General features: G+C 43.3%; 1 protein-coding gene across 1 annotated transcript in view; it reads left to right on the top strand.

The window, feature by feature from the left end:
• LOC131886181 (latrophilin Cirl-like) overlaps positions 1-5,925 on the top strand; it is a 54,310-nt gene extending 48,385 nt beyond the window's left edge. The window contains exon 7 of the mRNA XM_059234441.1: positions 4,378-5,925. Within this exon, the coding sequence (XP_059090424.1) occupies positions 4,378-5,439 (1,062 nt within the window). The 3' untranslated portion in view covers positions 5,440-5,925. The remainder of the gene's footprint in view (positions 1-4,377) is intronic.
• The last annotated feature ends 5,399 nt before the right edge of the window (positions 5,926-11,324 follow it).

Below are 11,324 nucleotides of genomic sequence, written 5' to 3'. Positions count from 1 at the left end.
AGGATACGGCAACATTTTTTTTGTATCCTCTTATAGAGAATGTAGTTTTCATATGTATAAAAGTTTTCAACCTCACCAGACTTAATGATTATCGGATCTCGAGGCTCTTCCTCTCCAACTGTTTGCATCGTGTCCATGTGTGATGGCGTCCTTTGTTTTGAAGAATGCTCACCCAGACTTCTCGGAATTCAGCTCTGCGTTCCTGGGGCTAAACATGAGCCTTTCTTCGTATGGCTTCGATCCGTATCTTTCGAGTGGGAAATTTATGGGTTGACATTCATCTGGAGTCACGCAGTTACATCAACGTTGGTCGGTTCGTCAACCGGTCACACTCGATTGATCGCGTTGCCAGAGACGTTGACTGGTGGACTTGGGTCTGACCAAGCGAGACGATGACCAATGAAGTGGGTTGCCACATGATTCAGATGATCCCATTAATGTCAAGCGACCAAAGGCTCCACCTGTTGTTTAAGCACTGTTCAAGGGCATGGCTCCAATGTCCAAGAGAATCATTATTCAAGGGCAGTTTGGGAATTATAGAGGAATTGGTAAACGGTTTAATTCTTTGACTTGCCCCAGTTTTAGAAGCTCTTGGCCCTAGAGGCATTGTTCTCGGCGAGGAGGATGGTCAACCTTCTGGAGGATTTCTCTTGCTTGGACAGTCAGGTGAAGGTACGTGTGTGTGTGAGTTGAATTCCAACCGAGTCTAGATCGAGCATCCAACGAGGATCCCCCTCTACCCATGAAGATCAAAGGCATCCCATATCTTAAAGGTTTTTGTGTCCCATCGCACTACGACAACAACGAGACATGAACATTGGTACATTCCTTGGCAGCCACAATGGATTCTAAGATCACATTCGTTGGACGTGTGTCGTTCGTTTCCTCTCTCTCTCTCTCTTTCTTTCTCTCCTTCTCTCTTTCTTCCCCCCTAAGGGGTCTAGACACTTTGGAGAGGTGTCACCTTTTTATATGAAGTCCCATTCCTCAACATTTTAGGAATGAAATGGGTTTGGCGAGAGTTTGAACAAGTTCACGTTCCGTGACGTTTCAATCAAAAACTTGTGAGAGGAATTTTATTGTGCTCGATGAGAGATCTCTCCGCCTTGCATGTCGTCGTCAATGACTGAACCAGCAACCGACATCAACCGAGAATTGTTGAAGGTAGCAAGGGATGAAGAAGGTTCGGAAATTTTTGACGTTGGCTGAAATGGTAATTTCAATGTCGAACGAGGATCGACAAAGTTCTCCTTCCATAACTGGAGGCAATTTGGGCCCCAAGAACAAGCAGGACTAGGGACATCTTACATGTCAGAGGGGCAGAATGGATTTGAAGATTCTTTTCGTTCATCCGTTCTTTGCGGCCATCATGCAGGAACCCCAGACTTGCTTGGCCGATGGATTTGCTCTGAAATGAAGTACCCGCCGTCCAAGACACCACAACGTCTACCTTCATGACAGGAGACGACCTACCCTGGGTTCGATTGGAGCCCTTGAGGCTCTTAAGTTAGACTACCGCCGTCATCTTTGATTATGGTAATTTCATCAATTTGGAAGCCTTAAACTGTAGGATTATCAGATCTCGCACAAATTGAGCGCTTTGTCTCACCTCGTCCTGCTCAAGGCTTGGCAATGTTTCTTCGAAGAAGCGACAAGAATTATTCAAGGGTGCTCGTGTCAACTCAATCACGGGAATGGAATCAAGGGTCAACCGTCGTCACTTGTGATGATACATCCCGAAATAGATAAAGTACACAAGCTCCTCATCGTTCTTCAACAATGAAAAGTTTCCTCCAAGAAAAGGGCTGCAAAACTTTGGGTTAGATAAAAAGTTTGCCCTCGATCTTCCACCCTGGTCTTCTTCCGTTCTCCTTACGTACACGTACATTGGCCGTCGACTTGCTTTAGTGACAGGAAAAAGCAATCTGAAGAGGGTCTAAAGTTGACAAAAGCTGCTAGATTCCACGGAATAGCAATTCATGCGGCTGTTCTCTCCCCAATGAAAGAGATGAAGGAGGTTTAACATTAGCCCTGCTGTGGAATATTCTATTGCCTCGTGGCTTGTAATCAGACCAATGTTTACTTTCAATCTCGTGCCAAGTGTTGCCATTTTAGCTCAAGTGAGGACGAGGATAAAAGGCGAGAAAAAGGTAATCCCTCCCTTGGGCCAAAACAGAATCGCATCAATTTTGAGAGATGACTCTGAAACGTATCGAGAATATTTTGAGGCTTTTAGAGTGGGGCCTTCCGGGAATAAATCTGGTATTTGATGCATTATACAAGTGCACAGCAAGAATCCAAAATTCCTAATGCATTCATGTTGTACGTTCAAGCGGCTGTGGACCGCAATCATTGCCCGCCCTTTTAGGTGTGTAATAATTTACGGCATTTGTGTCTGATTGCCGCTTGATTGGTGTTAATGGACAAGAGACGGTCCTCTTGGCAAACATGATCATGAATGACCAATGAATGTAGTTGGAGGGCTTTGAAGATGTCAGTTGGCAAAAAAGTAAAATTAAACCCAGAACCAAGCCGATCTATCAAGCCTTTTCAATGCAATCTAACCAAGATCGTGAGCTCAATTTGCATATCAAATACCGTATTTATCACTCGAGAAGCGTGAAATGCAGATTGTGACCACTTTGAAGTCCCTTCAGCTACTCTAAAATGAACATTTTGGGGTGTCTAGACCGGTCGAAAACCAAAATCAGCAGGACCTGCAATCACCAATGGCATGTGTTAGTTGACCTTCAGGGTTCTGGTCAGATTTATGTTGTTAGATCAGGAGATTATTTTAATTAAATCTCGTTTTCGTATTGACCTTTAGTCGATCCAGATCGAACCATCTTTAATGGATAGCTAAGAAAAAGCCACATTGGCCATTATTATAATGCACGTCTCGTTTGATTTTGTGCTCCTGAATATGCTTGGATTTCCATGGTAAGATTGGCGCTCAACGCGTTAAATGTCCCTTGTGTGCGATGATACTCATGACGTAGAAGATGGAAATGGCCCGAGGTCTCTCGTCAAGTCGATGGCAGCTCAGCGCATCCCGTAACAGCTAACTCAAAACTATCTCTGATATTCTTCCCACCTCTTGTCCCCGACCACATCAACCCAATCCGTTTGCTCACATTCAAGTTTTCTTTGCCAAACTTGACATGGTCTTGAAATTAAGATGGAAACACTAGCGGCTATTTCCAGGCTCGAGCTCAAAATCTAATTAGACGAGGAGGTTGTTAGATAGAAAACCCCGGTCGTTTTTCCCCCAACCAGGGCCATCAAAATAGCAGCGCAATCTACCTCTAACAAAGACAGAATTCTAATGGCTTTTAAATCAGAAAAAAAAAATCCACGTCCATTCATTTCGTAATAACACCTCTCTCCCTCCTTCTCCGTCTGGAAAGACATTCCTATTCAGGCAAACAAAACAGAAATGAGCCGGAGAACTGGCCAGAGAAGAATCTGCAACGAGAAAGGTCTCCTTGGGTTGCTTTTCTGACATGGAAGAGTGACGATCAACTTCAACAGAATAGGGCGTTTTGCTCGACTTGATTGGGGGCTCAAAGGTCTCCCCTCTTCACTTTTGCTTCAAGGAGAGAGAGAGAGAGAGAGAGACTTCGCACTTCATTCAAGAATGAATGCCTCGATGTTGATACTGTCTTTTCAATCGCTTTGATTGATATTGGTCGCCAAAGCATGATCAACCCTAGGGGCCTTGTTTCGTTTTCCAATGGTGGAAGAGTTCATTACTCCCTAGTCTGTATTAGGCTTGAATACCGGACTTGAGCTTTGTGCCGCAGTAGTGGAACTGACCCAAGTGAAAGAAAGGATCATTCATTCTGAAACGGCATATGCTCAGCTTTTCGGAGGGACTTGGTGTTGGTTGAGATATGACAACGAGGTAAAGGGACCGTTGAATCCTGTTTTAAAATCCCGCCTCCTTTCCTGATGAGAGATCAAAGGTCACCTTTGTGCGGATATCATTGCTTTTCAAAAACTTATATTGAACCCGGTGGTCTCTTGTCTGACGTGCCGTGTCGTTGGTGGTTGTTATGGTGGCCACCTCTCGGTTGAATTGCAACTCGACTTTGGCTTGATGAGGAGCACCACCTTTGCTCGAGGAAAAGAGATTCTTTTCAAAGAAAACAGAAGTGTTGTTGTTGCTTCTTGATTGCATGGAATGTTAATGGGGTTCCGCTTTGATGGGAGACAGGAGAGACGGGCTTCTTATGTGCCAAAGCGCGACTAATGAACATTCTCCAGGCCTGAAATAGACATGGATCTACTGCTGATAACACTCAAAAATATGTTTGACTAATGACTTTCGGTCACTTTCTAAAGGCTAATGAGGTATCTGAACTTATTTTCTTGCAGATGAAGCTGAATATGGCTACCATTCGGGGAGCAGTAGCAGCTCCAGTTCATCCGCCCCATCATCCAGTCCCGCTTCTTCAGCCACATCTGGGCACCACAGCACATCCGTCCCGCCCACTTCTCCCCCACCAGCCTCCAAAACTGGACGCCCCACGCCACTTCATCTCCTCCACCACCACAACCATTTCTCGCCCTCCGCTTCACCAATCCATGGACGAGCTCTCCAATCTACCGCACACTACCCTCCGGCGCCACCCCACAGGTCCAACGGGTACCACCCTGGGGGGCAGGTCGGCGGAGTCAATCAGCACCTCTATTACCATCAATCCATTCCCCAGTCCCAAGCACCGCCCTACACTCCCACGCCCAGCTGACAATTACAGTCCCGGCGGCAGAGCCCAGGAATCGAGACCGCCCACGTGTCCAAACACCTTCAATCGGTATGTCATGAGCCCGCAATTGGCTCGTCTAACCAACACCTTGAAACGCAATTCTGAGTCGGGCTCGCCCATGTCCACCCGTGATCTCAGCTGTTCTACGGCTAGCTATCAGAATGTCTCGACGGACATGTCAGAATTGCCCACCACCCCGGATCACGAAGACACCTTATCCAACCACGTGTATATGGAGATTCCTCACTTCTCTGCCGCTGACGCACCCACGACTGTCTGGTCACCACAGCGCAAGCCGACTTTCGCGCCCAAACCGCTGACCAGGCGCCAAATTCAAAATCGAAAATCGGGGTCAAGACTACGACCCCATAACCATCGGTATCAGGATTCTGACGAAGACACTGCCAGCGACCTACACAATCTCACGGACTTCAGTGAAGACGAGGATAAGATCGTGGAGACCTCGAATAGCGATATGAGTGGCCGATCAACTTCTTCATCTTCGATGGGTGGACACCAGTCTTTAGGTTTGGGAGGCAACCGTTTGAAAGGCTGGTCTCCAGCTATGAAAATCAAAGGCCAGCCGAGAAAACAGTCCTCATTGGCACGAGATGAGACCAAGTTCAATCCATCCGAATTCGACTTCAATGGAAAAGTGACCATAATCTGAAAGTACCGCAATAACTGAGAAGAAGGAAAGTGCATCTTTGTGATATCAATCATTATCCGCCGTGTTGTCATTGTCATGAAGCCTGTTCAATCAATTTTGAGATAGCCCAGAATCTTAATCGCTCAAAGTTGGAACCTGTTGTGTTGCCATCTCCCTTATCCAATGATTTTAAGAGCAGTTTTCAAATGAACTCGGAACTCCCTTTACCGCATCTCAAGATTAAGTGTTTTAACCAAAGAGGAAGCCTATTTTACTTAGCTAAGAAGAGCATCAACATGTTTAGTCTGTACTCCATTCCATGTGATATACTACTTTCATTGTCCTGTTCAAAGTCGCTTTTATATCAAATATGTTGGTCTCGTATACGGAAGGGGGGAGAAACAATGATTCAGAAATATCTCTCCCCTCTCATGTCAATTGTTTGTACCTCGAGTCGTTGATTTCATGTCGAGTTAGAATGAAAATAAATGAAGTTTAGAAATTAAACCGACCTTTTTCACTTTCATATCACCTTGAGCCCTAGAGCCCATATCCAACTTAGCTCAACGAGCCCCAAGGGGCGAATATGTTTCCAAGATGCAAAACAAGATCGAGGGCGGAAAATTGCGTTGAATGAAATTGGCAGAGAATTAGAGTAAATGCCACATTCTCGCTGGAACTTGATAATTGCCAGTTTTGTGCGTGTGTGTATAGGTAGGTACTTTTTGCCATAAGGGCGAAACCATCATGATGTCTAGGTGAAGTAAGAGGTAGACAAATTAAAAATCGACATTCCCCGGCCTCTCTGGCCTTGGAATTCGAGATTTTGCACAAAATGTCAAAGGCTTTTTGCAACTTCCAATTGTGAGTGGTCCAAGCAGTTTGTAATTGAATGCACCATAACGATCCATCGATAGGAATCTTACCATGGAAACTCGAGTCCAATCTTGTTGAACCAATTGTCAAAAATATCGGACAGTTGGTCCATGAATGGCTGAAGAAGCAGATGTGATTGATTTTCGACGCAGATTTTAGCCAATTATTCCCGGTGAAAGTGAGCTTCATGAGCTCAATTTGGCCGCCATTAATGGACTTCCAAAACATGATGGCCGTTCTCGTGCAACTCCGACGGGTGTTCACATAAATACTTGGCATATTTGGGACGGAGCAAACTTCTTTCAATAAACCTACTGTACAACATTAAAATGAAACGAACCTCCTCGCCCAAACTTGCACCTTACTAAGCAAGCGAGTGGAAACTGTTGGAATTTGTTAAGATCTTGAGGGGGAACCAGACTCCTTTCAACAATGTAGGTCGTAAAGCGTCAGAAAAAATGAACACAATGAGCTTCCTATTTCAGGTAATTCTTGCGTTGACACACAGAACGACCTAGCCATTTCAGCATCACTGAAAAAATAGGTACCATTTCTAGAATTTGCTTGCCACTCTCAGAAAAAGCGCCAAAGCTCAAACGCGTCTTTTCGATTAGTTTTCGACAGTGTTTAGAGGTTCTTCGTTGGCACCGAGCATGTTTACAGCCTTTAAAGAAGTGAATCTGAATAGGTGTGGAAATGGGTCCGACTGAGAAGTAAACGAAGGATGGCGAATACCTCATCTCGCGAATAAAGAATCCGCAAGATTTACAAAAGGTGTTTTTCGTTCCTTTTTGAGAGTCCACACACGTCTTGAATGAAAGTGCCACTTTCTATATCATCTTGGTTACAAGACAAAGATAATAAGAAACCCATCCACACGTCATTGCAGCAGAAAGATTTTAAACTTCAAACATTATTAGCCACACTGTTCTTAGTCAGGAATCCTTGTTGATATTTACTTGAGAAAAGGTTAGATTTTATGGACAGATCCGTTTTTCTTCAACTCACGCTCACATCCAACAACACGACCACAATAAATGAGGACAAGACGTGCCAACAAGTTATTTTTTGTCTGTTGAGAGGAATGATACTCGAATTTAACAGTGAGGAGACTCCTACTAACTCGTAATTAGACTAAGAATAATGTTTAACCACCTCGCCTGACATCAAGTCTAAACGCCATCTTGTTTGGTCTTGGTATTCTGGACATAAATTAAGGTTATTACCCCATAATCAGCCAAAGGATATCATGCGCTTCCCGTCTAATTTCGGAAATGTTGTTTCTGGTTCTTTCCTTTTGAAATTCTGGAGAATGGAAATCCCTCCCTTTTGAATTGAAGGATCTTCCTTCTGCGTCCATGAGTAAAACCTTGAGGAGTTCTTCCGAGACTGTATTGGAAATGGTTGGAGGTTCTTTGAAGTCGACCTGATTTCAAATTGAAATGTCAATGTGTTGTCAATCTTTGCCTCCAAATACTCAATTGAGCGGAACTTAATTAGAAAAAAAGAGTCCAATGCATTTGCGTCTCAAAAACTTTCAATGATAGCATCATTAATTCGCCGGGATGAATACGAAACGTCAGACGGTCACACAACCAATGCTTCTCAATCTCCTACTTTTATAATGATCAAATTCAGACCCAAAGAAGCTGGACGAGAAGAACAATACATTAAATGACCTTGACATTATTAGGGACGAGGTGTTTCACAGGTTTTCAACCTGTTTCGAGATCCCAAAAACACTGCTTGAAACACAATCAAGATCAGATGAGTTAGCCGCCAAATTTTAACTCAGAGCAACGACTCATTTCTCTTCAGTGTGTCAAGAGGAGATTGTGAAAATGACTGAAATTATGGGTTGAGACGACCATTTCTCTTTTATGAAAGATGATTGCACATTGTCAAGACAGTAAAATCTTTAATTTTGATCAAATTGTTAGCTTCTGTCAGGCGTCTGTTCATCCAACCAAGTAACTAAGCAACCAACCACCAAGCAAGATTATAAGAATGAAGGCGGCTGTGGCATCATTGCTCCAGGCCAAAGTCATAATAGGATATTTGGGCGCTCTTTCTCGCAATAATTGATTGTCCTTTTATAAAACACGGTCCCAAGGTTGTGACGTGGATGAAGAGGTGTACATATTTTCAATTATTAAAAGACCAACTCTGATGATGGTTGGTTGCGATTTGAGAGCCGAGCTGTTTCTGGACACAAGCTCTTAAACCATCATTATCAGTCCAATGTATCTGAGCTCCGAAGGACATTAATAGCACTTCATTAAAAAAATGGTTCAAGTTCATGCTCATTTTTATGAGACCGAGAGTAACTCTTCAAAGTTGTCTTCCTTGATTCCGACACATAATTCAAGGGTTACCATTTGCCAGCAAACTAATAAAAAATCTATTATGGGTTATACCAGCACATGGCATCCTCCACAAACTCGTAATGAATCAGTACTCATAAGTAACTTGCACTACCCTCCCCTGATTCTAACGGAAAATTAACTACTCACCCGCCCGGCTGTTTCGGCTGAATTTCTGGCAAGCTGCGTCCGAGAATTTTATCTTCTGACCAAGCAAATGTGCTAAAATGAATGTTGCATTGTATTGATTAAGGCGATGCATCCGTTAATGTCGACCACACTAATCATAAACCCCATTTGCCTCGTCCTTGTCGTTCTTCTTTAGCTCGTAGAATGATTAAACTTTTTTATTGTGTCTCATTTGATTCAGCGTTGCTAGTCAGACTGGAGCCCAATTTGCCAGGCATTGATGAGAATGTTTCTTCCGATCATTCAACGTGTGCAGTATTGTGGAATTATTGGGTAGTGTGAAAGTGTGCGGCAGGTAGAGATGGTGTGTGACCTAATTCAGGGGATCCTTGGAGTCGATTCAGTTTTTCTGGTCATTAATCCTGACAATCCTTTCAAGAGGAGCATTCGCTGGCGGCAGCACTTCTTTTCTGGATGAGGCTCGTGATGAGTCTTGGCTTGACAAATGAGTTGATAAACCTTGAATATCTTCACACCAAACGAAATTCCTGCCGACCACTCTTTTGAATTTTTCTCTCAGGTTATGTATCACAATAAATCCATCGCCAGAGGGGCGTGAACGCCTTGTAAGTGTAAAAATGGGCCATATACCCCATGTTACCAAACATTATGAACGGTTAATAGTGATTCTTTATGAGCAAAGAAAACTTTCAGTGCATAATGAACACTTCAAAGTCCCTTGTGCATTTGTCAGTGCATCGACGTGTACAAGAGCTGACCTTGGTGCAATCAATGGCTGCAAATAGGTTCAAATGGAACACTTTGACCTTTTCCACACCCTGAAAACCAAGCAACCCGTTCAAACTCAACGCTCAGCTTTTGATGGGAGCTTCCAATGAGCTCATCAACATCCTGGATGGAAGATCGAACACCGTTTTGGTGGTGGGAATCACGAAATCTTAGTAGAAGGGAATCTGGTTTAGGTTACTCCTCGAAAAATACGATTTAAAACGGCGAGAAAGCTAGCAAAAAGGATCTTCAAATAATTTGTAAGAATTGTGCACTTCCATTTCCGAAGGACAATTCTTTCAGTTGGCCTGTTTTCAGAACTCAGGCCACTTCAAGTAAAGGGTGCAATACGCAAACCACTTTTGATTTCCATCAGCTCCGTCTCAATGAACGAGATCGAAAGGAGAGTAGAGGAGTCGTGCAAATCACGCCTTAATGCCAATTCGCTAGAAGGTCGTTACTGTCATGATTTGCAGCATTTTGTTGGAATCCCATTCGACTCGGAACCTTACCATCTTGCACATACACATAAGGCTAGGTTTATTCACTTGAAAAAAAACCGTATGAAAATATAATTCGAGAAACCAGAGGGGGCAGTCTTTGTGGGTCGAAAAGGAGAGATTCTCTTTTAATTGGCGTTCCGCAAGGTGGCATGCAGAAGCCAGTTTCAAGCTCAAAGTCCGTTCGGATCAAGCCCATTTTTTTGCTCAGTGTTGCATTGAATGCACTCCGGAAATCAAAAGTCACTTTTCAACAAGACCAATGGGTTAATTGAATGATGAAGCTCCCTCCCCTCCCTCCTTGCGGCTCTTGATATAACAAGGTAATGCATGATGAGAGTCCAAGTGAAGGAGCCCTTGGAATGACTGACGTCTAACGTGCAAGTCTGCATACCTGGTGCAGGACTTATTCAAACGAATAGAGGTCCGCAGAGCGGCGACTTATAAATTCTGGGATGAACAACCATTAGTCCAAGGTCGACATATGAATCAACAATAATTTGATGCAAATGATTTCTGACATTTCATTCTCAGGGGAATATGATTGCAAAAACTTGGAAAGAATGAGCAATATAAGACTAATCATTATTCTTAAAAAGACGCAAACTGACTGAATTGTTGGATTGCATGAAGAAGGAACTTGAATCCATTGACAAGGAGAAGCCGGAAATAAAGCACCCATTCCTTCCAAGAATCTTTGGAATTCCAATGAATGGAAATAACTTTACGTTTTGTACTCGTTAATTATTCGAGATTTCATCAGACAATCTGCCCATGATTAAAATGATTCTTGGTTAAGAGACTCAACACCGGCAAGATCATTTTTTCTATCATAAATTATACCAAAATTGGATCGTTTTTTAGTATAAATATAAAACTTAACAGGATCGAGGGGGGGAGAAGTTCTGGTGTAAACCGGGAACCATTTTTGGAGAATCTTGACCGTGGAAAAATGCCATCAAATAGTAAGTACACGGTACTGCATATCTCCGTAGCCTTGGCCACTTTACTCAAATTCAACTGCGAGGAAGTCAGTTCACTTGACAGGCGACTGCGTTCTTGAATAAGGAACTGTCTTCTCCAAGCTTGAACTCGAACTCAAATAGCAAGGAGATATGTTTCCCTGTCATAAAGCATTCTCCATGAAAAGTGTTGAGTAGGCATGAATTGTGAGTCTGAAAATTACTCCTGTCCTCCCAAAGGTCAGAATCTATAATTGAAGCCGTCTATTTGAACAGCACCGTACAAT

This window comes from Tigriopus californicus, chromosome 9 (assembly GCF_007210705.1).
Source record: "Tigriopus californicus strain San Diego chromosome 9, Tcal_SD_v2.1, whole genome shotgun sequence".
NCBI lineage: Eukaryota > Metazoa > Arthropoda > Copepoda > Harpacticoida > Harpacticidae > Tigriopus > Tigriopus californicus.
Note: the sequence above shows the minus strand (reverse complement) of the source record. Positions and strands in the feature narration are given on the sequence as shown.